This window comes from Falco naumanni, chromosome 1 (assembly GCF_017639655.2).
Source record: "Falco naumanni isolate bFalNau1 chromosome 1, bFalNau1.pat, whole genome shotgun sequence".
Lineage (NCBI taxonomy): Eukaryota > Metazoa > Chordata > Aves > Falconiformes > Falconidae > Falco > Falco naumanni.
The window spans coordinates 61,618,883-61,635,058 of NC_054054.1; the positions used below are offsets into that span (position 1 = coordinate 61,618,883).

Consider the following 16,176-nt stretch of genomic DNA (forward strand, 5'->3'; position numbering starts at 1 on the left):
GCGGGACTAGGCTCCTGGCACATGCTTTGCCCTAGAAAGTCTTCTCCTTGTCCATCCAGGACTTGGTTTTCCCTTGGGCTCCTTGACCACCTGGGGACTTCAACCACCTTCCCTACTCACCTTGCGATGTTAGACACGTGAGTAAAAGCAAGAAGAAACTGAACCCTGGGAATTAGTGACAGGATTCTGACCAGCTTCAGCACTGCAGGCATGCAAAAGCTAAAGGAAGAGCTTGTGCAAGCCAGAAGCCTGAGCCTAATGAGAAAAAAGGAGCACAGCTGGTATGGTTTGAAGCCAAGTGGAATATTTGAGCTTTCTTCACCCTGGTTGACCCCAGCTATCCATGTGTTTAGCATAATTCCTGAGGGTGAAAAACTACAACATGCAAAAGAACAAATACTAGGACAATTTTTTTCACACAAAGATAGTATAGTGTCGTACCCATTACGCAAAATATACAATATGTGATCTTTTTGCATAATCTTGGAATAAGAATAAAGCAAAACTGAATTGCCAGTTGATGCTTCCATTTAATGTGGTTTCTATTCTGTTTCATAAGAATCATGAAAACTGTAGTAGATCCATGTAACTTTTTTGTATTTTCTTCTCTAAAAAGATTTCCCAAGTGCAGTAAAATAACGCAAAATCAATCTGTAACACCAAGTCAGATGGCTGCATATGTCAAAAGAATCAAACTAGGCCAAAAATACCAAAATCATTAAATTTAAGTAAAGACACCTTACGCGTGGCATTGTAAAAAGTTTCCTCAGGGCAAACCTGACAAGATGGTAGAAAATATTCAAGAAAAATCTAAGCAAGTCTAATTTACTAAAGGGCTAAAGTGAAATGGGAATACTGGAAAAGAGCTGAAAAAAAAATTGAGGAATTACTCTTAATGTTAGCAAGACAGTGAACAAATTACCTAACAATTTGGCTTGAAAAAACCCTATTGTCTGCTAAGATCTATAAAAAGTGGGAGGTCAGTACCACATTATCAGATGTAGCCAAGTAGTAGTTGTATAATAGGTGCAGTCAACAGTAAGTTATTATAAGTGTGTATAGCATTGCAATATGGTGTCAACATCATAACACAAAGTCATCCATAAAATGTTTTCTCTTTCAATCTATATTAGATCTCATTTATCTAGAAAAGGAGAACAGCTGAGGAATTTCCAATTTTTTTCTGCGTTCCACTAGAAAACATATTTAACAGTTTTAATTTAGGGGCAAAAAAGTGCTTTGTCAAGTCAGTAAATGTTATTACATTCGCCAAAATTGTTTAGATTTAGTTCTGAAAAAATACACAGAAAATCATTGTATTGCTTACAGCAGTAAGCTGAAGTAGGGGAAAAGAATTCTGCATGCAGCCGAGGGACACTGAAAAGAAATGTATGTTTAAATTCCTCCATTTAATACAGGCTTTTCTGCACGTTCAAAATTATGCCAGATTCAGCAGACTGTTTTAGAGCAGCAGTACCAGGCCATTTCAGCTGTGCAGGCCACGGAAGATTTGTATTAAAGATGGATTTGTAGGACTCCCTTTTCTCATGGTAAAGATCTGTCTTTCTCAGTTTAGTACACCTGCACAACAGGAGATGTCAGTGTGTGGGTTTTGTTGCAAATAGATTATTCCTTTAGCTTACAGACATTGATAGATCAAACACCACCCACTATAGTCCATTAACAGCAGGCTTAGAGATTCCAGCCTTGACCACTCCAAAGCCAAGCTTCCCAAATCCTCCGCTCCAGCTCCAGCCTCCTACTATGCATGAACAGAAATCAAAGAGTAGCCCGCAGACATGCTGTCTTAATGATTTTCAGTACCATTTTTAAAGTGCAATAAGTTTTAGAGTTACTGGTTTAGATGTGGATACCAAGACAGCAAACTAATGTAGTGATCCATGTTTTTTAAAGCTTCTTTTATGTCTTTATCCAGCTGCCTCTTTATTGACAGTCACGTTATTGAAAATATGAAAGTCTGGGATAGAAGATCCAAAGGAGGTCTGCCAATTCCAGGATTAAGAAAATATTTATATTACGGACTTAACAGAGCAGTCTAATTCTAAAAGGAACAGACACAACACTAGAAGTCTAAAAGACAAATTACCTTTCCAATTAATACAATGAGTCAGTATACAGATCTCACAAGGGAAAAAGTGCATTCCCACTCACATGATGTGGGAAAAACAAGGTACGCAGAGAAAGATAACTTGATTTAAAACAAAACAAAACCAAACCCAAATAAAAATAATTTTGAAAACCCACTACAACCAAAACAGAAGTAAAGCATATATTGAAAACAGGCGTATGCATGAAAATCAAGTTTCAAAAGTTAAAAAGCATTCAAAATAGAAGGGCCCTAATGCTAAGGGATATGTAAAATAAAGAAAACCATGCGAAAATAGGATCAAACCCATAAAAGACAAAATACTAAATCCTGAGTCAGAGGCCAGAGGAATACTTTCATTTCCTTAAACGACCTTTAGATTATGACCATTGGCTCCATCAGTGTTCATGCTTTATGTCATGAATTTGGAAGCATCTCCCCAGATGGATCACGCTTTCCTTCACTTCCCTTTACATTGCCTGTTAGTATTCTGAATCAGATGTTTTGGTTACAAAATGAGAAGCACCACCAGTTTGATCTACTAAAACAGATCTTGTGCTTACATGGTAGTCATTCACCTCAGAAGGGTCATTATGCTCCTGGGCTCACTGTAGATTAGATAGAACCAGCAAACATTGAATTAGCTATTGTTTAAATGGTCAGCTATCCTACAGATGCTTACTACCACACAGGCATAGCGTTTTGAGATGATAAATATATGACATGTTTTAACAGCTTCACTTGGTTCAAATGACACTTCCAATGGGATGACCAAGGATTAAGAACAGAGAGATGGATGAGGACCAAAAGCAATTTTCTGTTTTTTCAAGAGAATGTACATTAATATATCAGTATGAGAACTATGACTCACATTACAGAATTGAGACAACAGATCTGAGTAGCAAACAGATGAAAGTGGTTACTATAACACAAAATTAAGAAGGCATTAGTGTTATCCAAGTTTCAGTACATTAGTTAGATAACTAAGTTAGAAGCTTATGCACATGAAGAATAAATGGTGAATGAAGACTGTGGATCTAGTCTAATGGGGTTCTGGGAAACTCCTTTGACTATGTCCATGGTGGCTAGATAGTACTAAATAGTAAAAATCTCATCCCGTAAGTAGTGATGCCCAAAAGGAAAAAACAAACAGGAGAAAACAAACAATGCAAACTTCACCCAAATAAACAGAAAACGGAAACTGCACTCCAAGGTTTTAGTTCTAGTCTTCTGTCACAAACAAGCTACTTGAAAATACACAGTGGCATACCATCATCTAGATAATAGTTCATTATGTTGCCAATACAATAATTGCAACCCACTCTAACAAAATAGGATTTTTATGGATCGTGTCGTGGTTTTACTGTGCCACGTATTCCAGGCTCAAAGAGAAGGGGGCAAATTGTGATAATTTTCTGGTATTTTGAAATTCCGCCAAAAGGATGTAGGGGGTTGTCTACTGCTTCACTAGAGTAACACTGTTGGGCCAAACACATTTTTAATACAAAGAAATTTTGCATACAAAATAAAATTAGGGAAAGAGAAGGGCACAGAAGACATCATGACTGTGGTGTGTCCCTGCGCTGAATCTGTCAAGGTTGGTTCAGCTCCTTGCCCTAAGCAATGTACATCTAACGCTTGTGGGGCAAGTAGAAATAGCCAGTGCCTTGGATCACCCTGGCTTAGTTTTTTCTTACCCCTCCAGAATGTCCCTGTTGGTGCAAGATGAGGTTCAACCTGGCATGTTAATTCCAAAATCTATCTATGTGGGAGGCATTTCCAGGGCAATCACAATACATGAAATATTTTATTTATTCACATTCACATATTCCAATGAAGTAACAGATAGGTGCAACTAACAGAAAATGAAGTAACTATTGATATGATTCTGTTTCAGTATGAAAAATTTTGCCCTCCAAAGTTTTTCACTTTAAATGAAGAATTTTTGACTGTTTCAAAATAGTAACACTTCACTTTGAAAACTTTGGTGCAACATTTTGCACAATTTGAAATTTCATCTCTTAACCTGTACTTTGATAGATTCCCATCTCACTGACAGCCCTCCCAGAGAGCTGGCACCCTGAAAATACTGAGCACCCTGAAGCTCAGAAGTGAGGCTTCCAACTCCAAGCTCTAGAAAGGGGAGAGGTTTGGGTTTTGTTGTTGTTGGGTTTGGGTGGTTTTTTTTGGGGGGAGGGGGGGCGGGGGGGAAGGGCTTCAACTTGCTTGAGCCTTAACACATGGAGACCATATTGGGGTCCTAAGGGTGAACAAGCCTGAATTACCTAAGTTCCCAGGTTCTTAGTTTCATGGGGTGAGCCAAAGCTCCCAAGTCCACAGCCAAATGCATGTGTCCCAGATCTTTTGAGATGTGCTGGCTCAGTGCGGGCTATGAGAGCTGCAGGACATTGGCTGTGGACCCAGGAACCAAGAGGGAGCTCTGGGTAGCTATGGCTAAGTCTCCAGATTGAAGAACTGACCTAGGACTGTGGAGGTCAGAAATCTCCAAGTCTCCAATTTCACTGCTGACTTGGAGGAAGGACAGTTCTCAGACCCCCAGTAATCTCCTTTGTAGACGGCCAGGAAAACAGGCAAGTTTTCATCAGAACCCTGCTGATGCTTTCACAGAACTTCAATGACAACAATAGCCTTCTGTGAATCATTTTGGTCTGGTAAACAAGAACATGTCAATTTAAAACTATCTAATTGAAAAGTTCCTGGTAAGGAAAAATAAAACTACAAGAGCTGAAGAACGGGAGGAAGGTGGAGTCCAACAGAAACACCCCAAAAGAAGGAAAATAGTAGCTCTACAAGCTGATAAGCCTGTGAGAAAGAAATCAGGCATCCAAATCAATGAACAAGAAAAAGGAAATACTGCTCAGGGAATAAAAGAGCAGCCAAAATCTTCCAATATAACAAGACAAAGTCTAGTATTCACATTTATACAGTGGGAATGAGCCAAACTAAACCCATGATGTGGGGGAGGAGGGAATCCAAGAACCAAAGAGCAATTCTGGCTATTTGATTCACTGAAATTACACATCAATATTTTATTCTTTTGAGCAGGAGTTAGCTTTATTTCATTAATAATAAAATTACCTTGAAACCCACCCAAATCAAAGTCAGCTCTGAATCTCCTCCAGTCCTAAAGAGACATACTAAGTGCCTTAAATGATAAACAAGATGAGCAAACTGAGGCTCAGATGGGCAATCCCCAGCTGGATCATCAGGCAGTCAGGTTAGCTATGAAAATATAATCTATGAGTGAGTTGTAAATGTTGTTTGGATCAAGTTTCTGGTCAATACTGTAATGAGGGTGTAGTTCTGATGTCCAGTCAAATACAGCTAAAGTTTAAAAGTCCACAGTTCTCTGAGGTAGCTTAGGGGGGAAAAATACCTTTGCATTTAAATTTAATTAAACAGGTGTCATGAATGCACAATAACTGTGATTTGCAAGACCTTTTGACCATTTTCTGACTAAATATTTTGAGAATAATGGCTGTTAAGAGATTTTGTTTAAATCTAAATTCACTTTAATCAGTATGTCTCTTGATGACTCTAATTCAAAGCATATATTTTAGGGGCAAATTCCAAACTCAGATTTTAAATCCAGTCCCACATCATCTAGATATTTTCTACAGTTCCTGTTTTAATTTCATCCACCTCCAGTCTTGAATGCCAAACCACAGAACACTTTTCAGCATAGTATATTACAAAGCTCATTTGCATTAAATGTATCATTTTTGGTCAAAGTTCCACAGCACAGAGATGGAATAAATGGAACCCAAATAAAACTAAATTGTATTCTAAATAAAGACGATTTATTAACAAGAAAAAATCTACAATGCACAAGATCAGAGTCAAAAGTGTCCAGAATTAGTGTAGATGTTTTAAGATGTTTTAATGCATCGTTTTAAGTATAAGCAGTCAAGTAGAAGGACATGTTTGAAGTCATTAAATGTCACTGACCCCAGAATAGGTTAAACATTACCTAACCATGATGTAAAGTGAGAAAACAGTTATGGAATCAGAAAGCTCCAACTGAGCTGTAAGGTGCGCTAAGGTGTATACTTGGAGGAAGGAACAGAAACAACCTTTACGCAACACTTGAAAGGCAGAAAATCAGCTTGGCACTTAAGAGGTTGCAGTAATGTGCCTACTGTTGACCCAAAACACCAAGAAAAGGCAAGGGCCATGCCAGCCTCATCTCCTCTACCTTTCCTAAGTAGCAAACTAAAGTTTAGCCAAGTGCTAGGACCAGTACAGCAAAGTGTCTGTGGCAGTCCATGCCCTGGCTTGTAGGGGAAACAAGCAGCCCACATCCCCAGGTGGCTCCTGATACTGCCTCAGGACTGCTGCCACCTTTCTGCATCACTGAAGTTAAATCAAACCCAAAGGATTTGTAGTCTAAATATGGAGAACTTAACTATAATATCGCCTCTTATCTCAGCAGCAATGGTAGAAATGCCAGCTTAGCTTAAAAACCAGCGGTGATCCAGCAACCCAGAACATGTAGTTGGAGAGTAAAGATCAGGCATGCTGGGTTCTATTTTGCTATTGACTTAGATGAGCACCTGGACAAATACTTTGCCATTTACATGTGTCATATATAAAGTGGATGTTAATTATATAGGTATCCTGGTGGAAAACTGACACATACTATAAAACTTTTTGAATGAAAAGCAAGAACTATGGAAAGGAAAATAGACTGAAAACAAAAGGAAACAACTCATTTACACATGCTGGAAATTTGTTTTGGAAAGTAATACATCTGGTAGAAAGATTCTGTCGTTATCATGAGAAATGGCAGTGTATCTTAAATTCTGCCCAAGAAACGGATCATTGAAAAGAAATGCCTTACCAGAACATCACAACAATGAAAGCACTCAAGCAACTCAAGTCATTCCAACTATTGCGTTAACAAGAGGTACGGAGCCAAATTAATTTCTGGGCTAACTCCACCGAAGACAGCTGTTACACCAGGGATAGATCTGATGTACTTTTTATTATAAGAAGGCCATTCAGTAGGTCTGCTGCCAATATACAAAGACAAATGATATGGAACAGTGGTAAATAAAGTAACCGGTTAACAACAGTGCATGAAGTGCCCCTGTGAAGCAAATATATCTTCAGAGCTCTTTAAGTGTCAGCCTGTCCATGGCCAGACATATCTCTACACCTGTTAACAAGATGTGCTTTTAGTCTCTGCGGAAGTATTGCTTATTCATCTTTATGACTGCTATGAGCACTTTGTCAGATTTCAGGTTTTGAGAGTTATTCTAAACTATCTTGCTGCCCAATCCATACTCACGGCACAGAGTGGGTTTACTGATTTTTAAAAGGTTATTGGAGTTATATATAATTCTGTTTAACTATGATTGACTGCTGGCAACTCTTAAATGTACTCAGATTACAGCCTTCATACATAGGATGGCATTTACTTTGTGAAAATACCATTACTGCATATGCATGCACATATAAGCACACATCATGCATGCACTCTGCATTCTATCTATACTATAATGATACAACAATAGCGTTCAGTACATAAAATAGTGTGTTAGGAACTCGTCTATCTAGAAGGTCCAGGGAAGGTCCAAATGGTCTAAGGCATACCATTTCAAGAACAATGAAGAATAGCAGTTTTGTCTAACAGACAACACTCAAGAGATCTGGTTTCTATTTCTGCTGTTGGCTTGCTACTTTTACTTGGTAAGGAGAAACAGCAGTTTGTTTGTTCAGAACTAGACTTAAAAGTACCAGGCCTTTTGGTGAAAGACTAGGCAAGGTGTCACTAGCAAAATTATGTAGTTATGTCAACAGCATGTGAAAGAAAAGGATTATCAAGCAGATGGATACACACAGTCTGTTGGGAAAGAACCAGAATGGCTTTTGCAGCAGGAAATCCTGCTGAAGCCCTGTGATACTGTCATGAAGCATGTGGGTAAAGGTGACCCAGAGAACATAACATATTTTTGATAAGCTTTTGATAATTGAAGGTTATTAGAGAAACTAAGTTGTCATGTTAGTGTAGGAAAGGTCCATTTACAGACAAAGCTGGTTAAAGGACAGGAAGCAACGACTAGGGCTTAATGGTCTCTTGTCAGGATGGAAAAGAGTCAACAGTGAAGTCCTACAAAATCTAGTGCTAGGACTGGTTTTATTCAGCTTTCTCAGTGACCTGAAGAAAAGAATAAAGTAAAATTTTCAAATGTTTGGATGATCATAAGCTGTCTTAGATAGCCAAATGCTTTATCTGTTGCACAAAAACTCCAGAAGAGCCCTGCAAAACAGATTGTGTGGGCAAAAGTGACACAGAAGAGCTTCAACACAGACATAATGTACCTATAGGAAAAACAACCTAAACCATATCTGCACATCCACAGACTCAGAACTGGTAGTTACCATACAGGAAAGAGGTCTTGGGATCATTGTTGACATTTCTCTGAAAATATCAGAATCTGGTGGATTGTGATCAAGACTTACGGTGAAGGCATGGACAAGGTGAACATGGAACTGTTATTCACCAAACCTGTGAAGCTAGAAGCAGGGAGTACTGCATGAAACTATTAAGAACTTCTTAACAGATAAAAGAAAGTATTTTTTTTTTGTATAACCATGATCTTCTGGAACCTGATTCCATGCAGGCTGTAGAGGCAGACGGTGTCAGCAGGTTTAGAAAGAGCTTTGGCAAACTCATACAGAGAGGTTCATAAACAGACATGAACTGAACTAGGAAGGGCTGAACCCTAATACAACTGTGGATGCTGAGAGGTTGCAGAATGTGGCCAGGTTTATATGCTCTCCTTCCGTCACGTCAGACACAGAGTAGGGACCTGAATGAATTACTGGTCCAACTGGTATGGAATTGCTTTCTGTCTTTTTAGCAACTGTTATGTTTTATAACATTTATTTTAATACCTATGAACCATCACTCACTACAGTTCTATTTAAATTGAAATAAAAAGCAACTGCCAAGTTCTGATGGATGTCATGTGGTACAGACATTTTTTATTCCCTTTTGAAGGAAAAGATTTCAGATATCATTAAGTTAATTAATTTTCTAAGTATGGGATTTATCTTGAATTTCCATTTGGCTGGGTTTGCAAATCAAGGAAAGTGCCAATTTTCTCTCAGAACAAAACTGGAGTCAGGAATGTGACACCAGAGACTACCACATGATACGGTGAGACTATCTCTATATTCACATAGCCTTCCCTCACTTGATTTAACATTACTGGCATTGGACATCATTAAACATTAAACTCCAAATTATAAAAAACAAATTCAGTAAAAACAAAACCCCCCAAACCCCCAAAACTGTTCTGGTGGCTAATTTTAAGCCAAGTTCTGGGGTTTTTTTAGCAAACCAATCAAAGATATCAATTCTGTTAGGTAACTGTAGATACACTGACTTGTCTGCGTATCTAGGAGTAACTGGAGAGATGAAGTATTTCAATAATGACTCATGTTGAATGTCCTGGATTTTCTACATTCATGTAAGAAATTTTAAAGGATTTTTGTAACATTTGTACCTTTAAATCTTCTTCTAAACTGCTTTATTATATTATTTGTAATGTAAGGGAATGTCTGGAACTAAGACTGCAGAATCACCTCACATTGAGTAAGATTTTCAGCGTCTTCAGTGATCAGAACAGTGTCTTCTCACAGCTGTCAGACACAGAAATGGGTTTTACATATGCATAGCAATATTTTAAGGGTTTGCTTATAGAAAAGCTAACAGATAAGCTTCCATTGCCTGCAACAGGGACTTGCATGAGCCTTCCACTCACAGCAATTACAACCATTTATATTCAGGATTTTTTCTACCCTTATAAATTTGTTTTCACTGTTTTCTGTGCTTTCAGCATTCTTCAGCTAATGGTCAGAAGCATCTGTTCAGGCAAGCTTCACTGACAGTTTCCTACCTGCAGTAGGATACATTCTTACTATTCTGAGATTCTTCCTTCCCACAGAGGCAGGTAACAGATTGTGAAACCAGGTGAGAGGAAAGGCAGTTGTTATAAATGCCCTGGGTTTGTAATATATTTGCAGCTTAACACCTAAAGGCCCAAGAAGTCAGAAGAGGCCCCGATCTCAAATTCATGTCAACATGCTAAATATTGAAAATAAACAAACAGGCACAAATCAAACATGAGTAAATTCTTAATCACGGTGTTTGGGTTAATAAATAAATGAATACATACGAAAAGATATCCCACCTCAACTTCAAATTAACATATTGCTTTGGTTCATTGTGTATGAGTAAATTCTTTATGTGTCAAAACGGAGTCTTCTTTTTTAGAGCAAGATGGCAATTTTGTTAACAGATCCAGGCCTCATGCTTAGAAAGGATTATTACATTGGCCAAGCGGCGGCAGGCAAACCCTGAACAAATTCATCACCAGGTCTGAAACACCGGGGTAAACTAAAGGCAACCAAAGAGCGGGTAACACACCTCTCATGTTGGATACCTGCAACCCACGGGCGGCCCCCGCCTTCACAGGAGGGACTGAATAACGAGCAGATAAAATGCCCGACAAATCCCCAGCCCCCACGGCAACCCAGCGGCCTCACCTCCCGGCGTGCGCGGGCAGATTTCACAGCAAACTGGCTGGGAAAAGCCCCGCAGCCGCTACCCAGCTCGCAGAGGACGGCTGCGCACCGCCCCTCCCGAGGGCTGCGGCGGGAGCCCGCGTCGGGCCGGAGCAGCCGCCGCAGCGGGGATGCTGCGCGGCCCAGGGCCCCTGGCGGCCTCTCCCCGCCGCCGCCGCCGCCGCCCGCCCGGCGGGACCCACCTTGGGCATCCGGATGTGCTCCATGGCGGCGGCGCCCGGCCGAGCTCCGCAGGCACCTCCCGCCGCCGGCGGAGGGGCAGCCCAACGCACCTGGCCTCTCGCCTAGCTTCTCCTGCCAGCCCTGCTTTAAAAAATAAAATAAAATGAAATAATTAATATATCTGTGTTTTATTTTTCCTCGCGTTTTCCGGCGCAGGTAGGTAGGGAGAGGAGAGCATTCATCGCAGCGGATACCGCGCCCCCGCCGGGCAGCGGGCAGGCCGGCGGCTGGCCCCACCCCCGGCAGCTGCCATGCTGCCCCGCCGGCGGGATGCGCCGCGCCCGCCCCGGCCCCGGCCGCCGCGGCGGGGACCCCGGCCCTCGGGGCGGCTCGGTCCCGCAGGGCACCCGGGGCACAGCCCGGAGGTGGCTTGGCCGCCGGCTGCTGGCTCATCCGAGATCACCTCGCTCCGCCCGTCCTTTCCGCGAAGATAACATCGGAAGCATCAAAGGCAGCTCTGTCCGAGATCGCCTCCCCCGGGTTGGTTTTTTTTGTTCCCTGGCGCAGCATGTGCAATAAAAGACAAAAGCCGCACTTACTGAAACGGAGGCGCTGATTTTGTTTATCTCAAGCCCTGTGTGTCTTGTTTTTCTGTAATTCGTTATTTTGCTGCATGCTGGGATTTGCACAAGAGGAGATTTTTTGTAACACGCCATTTTCAGTCTTGGGCCTGAAATTCCTTGTCCCGTCTTTTGCTTTACCTGGTCCAAGAGATGTGTTACCTCTTGGAGCAAAAAGGAACACCACAGCGCCGGTTTCCCCAGCTTACCTGTGCAAAGATGAAGAACAGGTATCTAGCCATCTTCAACTCACTATCATATTCTGAGCAAAAAGAGAATGTTTTCAGTGTTTATGCTAATGTGCAAATGATCAGAGCTGCTAAGACATTATTTCAGATGAGCCATGGCCTTTGAGGCTTGTAAAATTGTGTTGATGAACACTTTCCAGCAATTCTTCACAAATGGGGACTAGCCTTGTCAAGGAGTAGAAACAAATGAGACCTGTTGAACCACACAAAGGCCACTGCAAGAGTGCTCTGCTCCAGAACTGTAGAAGCTTGCTACATTTCCTTCTCTTGCCTGCAAAGAACAGATCAAGCTTACTTTGTTTTGTGAAAGATAAAACATGGGCTGAAAATAACACAGGGTTACCAAAAATGTGAATGCATTTTAACTTTGGTTAGAAGAGACAGAAGCTGTACTGTCATGAGTGGAATATACATCATCCTCAGATTTGACCATTCTGCCTCCTTCTTCTGTTTTGGCCCGTTTCTTCCCTCTTTTCTCTTATAGTTCCACTGCTGTTACTGAGCAGCAAGGGCTGGTATGACCATAATCTGAGGCACCACCAACTGGATGAAAATTCTTCTCTTGGAATTTTTAAGCATTCACTCTGTCCACTCAGATCTGAAATAAGGGTTGGAAATAACATTTTCTGTTTGAAAATTCACTGAATAGCATCCATAAAGGTGCATAAATCGCATAAAGTGTGGACTTGACAAGACTCTTGACCAGTGGCATATTTTGCTCTCTATTTTAGGCCAGAGCTATCAGAATAAATTAAGAATTAACCATCCATGAAATATGTTTCCTTTGTAGTTACGGCTGATGTGATTCAACTGCATACATTATCATATTTTGGCATTGGCTACTGCCAGTTAAGTAAAGTTCGAAGAAAGCACGGTTATCCTTTTAGTGCCCAAAGATACTTTTTCTCTGGTACATCTTGTCATTCATTACAGCCAAGTTCAAGTCCTAGTGTTGATAGCAAGAAGACTTTCAGATGTAAGTGAGCCTCTGCTTCACATTCATCAATAGCTGGCAAAAGTAAGACATTGCTCAGAGGAGACTGTTCATGTAGCAATCCGTTGCTCAACATCCTGTCAGAGTTTTTGACCTGCCTGGGGCTAGTAAAATTCTTAATGGGTGAGTGAGCTCTAAAGAGAACTTGCATTTAGATAAAAGTTATGCCTACTGCGATTGTCAGGGAAAGCTGCAGTAAGCGCAACCTTCTAAAAATTCACTGACATTTTTCATTTGCTTTTCATGCTTGTGGAAACTGCCGTGTTAACAATCCCAGGGATGAATTCCTCTGTCCACAGTAGAGGTACAGAGAGGGTAACCACAAAAAATGACACTCTGTAGTCTACTGTTCTGACTTAACCAAGATGTAGGGGCAGGAAAATTAAACTACCATGGCTACATAGGTTTTGACCTATCTGCTGCAACTGCCAACAAAGTTCTAGACTAACATCACATGAAGAAGGCCAGTCACTGATGGCTAGAATACCAGTGTGTTTATTTCCTATATCCATAAGTAGTAGAGTCACCTTTCAGCCTCATCCAGTAAAACCTGAAAGCACTCATTTCACTTCCAATATGTAAAAAATTTCTGTTATATTCTATAAACTCACCTGAAAGCTCAGATCTTTGCATAGCTGGCCTGGACTGGAATCATCATGTTAGATCTGGAAGGCTCTATAGATTTATTTGTGTTTTACAACTATATTTACTAGCTTAAAGGTGGTTTTCTGTAGGCTGCATTTTAGTATAATACAAACTCAAAGAATAAATGTATGTACTTGTATTAATACTTATTTTAAAGTGTAGGCTACAGATGGTCATTCAGCTTTATAGACATATTAATTACTATCATGTAGGGAAGAAACCAACTGGAAATTGGTGGTGTAACAGCTTTGTTGCTGGGACAACTATAGCCAATGTGACAGAATCCTCCACCTGAAGAATCTGGTATGTGGAATGACATGGAGGTTGGGGTCAGCCCATGTTACTGTGGGCTAAAGGCTGACAGTAGTGGTTTGAGTGCAGCCCTGGATTTATGGATAAGGAATGGAGAAAAAAAACCCCGCTTGGCATCTCACTGAGGAAATGCTTCTGAACACCTACCTTGTTGGCAAGAAGTGGTTTGTGGGCAACATCACTTCCTCCTGCAATTCAGCATACAGGTCTCCATACATTTTTTGCTAAAATCAACAAACAAACCAAACAAAGTTATGTCAAAGTCAATCAACTTTTTAATCAGTCTTCTTCTAATGGAAATATCCAGTAAGTTCCATGGCAAAATAGACCTTTTTTATATTAGAAAAAAGGGAAACAATACTGGTTTTTACTGCAAAGTAAATACATTAGTGCATTTTTGAAAATAACGTATCTACACCAGTAATACACTAAAGAATCATATGACTCATAAACTGGTAATTATGGATTAATGATTACAACACATCATAACAATATGCATTTTATATACGTTATAAATATAAATATATATTTATATACATTATAAACATATTATATACATATCCACTTTGTAGTTTGAAATTTATTTTCTTCCACCATTTTCATAGTGCTGCCCTACTGTTTTAACCCCTTCATTACGTGACAAAGTTATAATTTCTTATTTCCTTTTGTCAGGGTTTTTCATGCCACTTGTCAAATGATTAATTCTTCAGGAACATGCTAGTGGAGGATACTATCACAGCCTTTTGAAATACACTGACCAAAACCCCATAAATTCATGTTTGTTTATTTAAGGACTTTGAACACTAATGTCAATGGGAGTGGCAGAACCTCCTAGCAGAATCTGTTAAAGGACTTGTATGACCTAATATGGACCAACTTCTCACCTTTTTTAATATCCCAATGCACGAGAACCCTAGGAAGACCCAAAATACAAAGATGTTGCTGAAAAACAAGAAGTCTTTTGAAGAAGATTTTTAGCCACCCTCTTTCCAACACAAAACCACATTCAGTGCCCTTAGCAGGCACTGTAGCTTTGCAGTGCTACAGCTTCTTTCCAGACGAGCTTTCTTTGGTGCCAAGATCCCAGAGAAGTGATGCCCCAACGCCACGCTGATGTATGGGGCTGTAACAGGGTTACAGTATGGCTGAGCTGAACTAACTGTTGCCAGTGCGGCAAGGCAGAGCACCAGCTTGGTTTTGGTTTTCTTGGCCCTGCAGCTCCCTCTGCCTATGCTCTGGCTTGGTGTTTGTCTGGCTTTGGTGTCTGTAAGTCAAGTGAACTTGCTGTGTTGTTTGCTTTGCTTTGGTTGTCTAGTTTTCAGTTGTTTTTCTGTGATGAACAGGCTTCCCATGAAGATACAGAGGAAAGGGGACCAGCTGAAAGTGAATGGTGACAGAACCAGGTAAGTTAAAGAGTAAAAGAGGGAAATGAAAAACTCAAGGAAATAAATCTAGAACAGTTGGGCTGGGGGCTGGTGAGGTGGGGTAATTTCATTCACTCAGGGGACACGGCAGGCATTCATACACTGTAGCATCATAACTCCTGTTTGTCTGTTACCTATTGCCTATTGCCACTACCAATAGCAGCCAAAGGTGCAAATGCACATGTGCAATTTATAGGTGTCTTGATAGTGTTTACACCCGGGATAATCAGTACCATGGATTCAGAAACAGTGTGTCTGTTTATATTTGTTTCATAACTTTTGAACTTTTTCAGGGAGCGTGCAAGTTTCTTGAAGCAAATGCACTTGGACACACAAACTTCTCCCCCAGTTAATCTAGCAGGAGCTGCATGTGACAAGGTAAAGGATGCAGGGAGCAGCTTTCACTTTATTGTTTAACTCGGCTAACTGTTGCTAGGTTTGACCTTTTAACATTTCCTTCAAGAATTACTCAAAGCAATCTTTAATTTTGCCTTGTTACAAAACATTATTGCACTGTTATAAAAACAAATATATGCAGGAAAGCATACCAGCAGACCTCTGGAAATTGGAATGGGGTTGATCCTATTCTGTAGACAGACAAACTGATGTGATACATGATATATGATATATGATACATGATGTATTATACATAATACATGATGCATGATACATGATATCTGGCTAGATACATGATAACTGGCCTAAAATGAATGAAAATGCTGCATTTTTCATGACAAAGCATATTAGGACAGCCAGCTGGAGAGAACAGTGTTGGGATGTAAGCTGTGACATACTTGAGCTCGTGTATGTCATACCACCTACAGCATTTAAAGGAATGGGCCCGTTATTACAACAGGGTTTGTAGAGGAAAAATGGAAATAAGTGCTTCTCAATATAGCCAGTTGAGAAAAAGACTCTGCCACAAGATGATTCAAAGTTCCTTAACTCTTGAAGTAGCATAAATAATACTTTATTTGTATGAGATTTACCTTGTTCTGCAAATCCACATATATAGATATTTCTCCTTACACTCTTTTGCCAGTTAGAT

General features: G+C 40.3%; 1 protein-coding gene and 1 long non-coding RNA gene across 4 annotated transcripts in view; one reads left to right on the plus strand and one right to left on the minus strand.

The window, feature by feature from the left end:
- The window catches only part of MTMR7 (myotubularin related protein 7), a 53,277-nt gene extending 42,169 nt beyond the window's left edge, over positions 1-11,108 (minus strand). Inside the window, exon 1 of one of the 3 annotated variants that reach the window (XM_040596456.1) lies at positions 10,906-11,108. In XM_040596456.1, coding sequence (XP_040452390.1) covers positions 10,906-10,929 — 24 coding nt within the window. In that variant the 5' untranslated portion in view covers positions 10,930-11,108. Of the gene's footprint in view, positions 1-10,684; positions 10,816-10,905 lie in introns of those variants that run through there. The other 2 variants (XM_040596466.1, XM_040596476.1) reach the window with 2 other exon arrangements.
- A 551-nt stretch (positions 11,109-11,659) lies between these two features.
- Positions 11,660-15,506, plus strand: LOC121089338. Its single transcript, XR_005828188.1, has 3 exons — positions 11,660-11,735; positions 15,048-15,107; positions 15,422-15,506. It is a non-coding gene; the product is annotated as an uncharacterized LOC121089338 (long non-coding RNA).
- Positions 15,507-16,176: the final 670 nt, after the last annotated feature.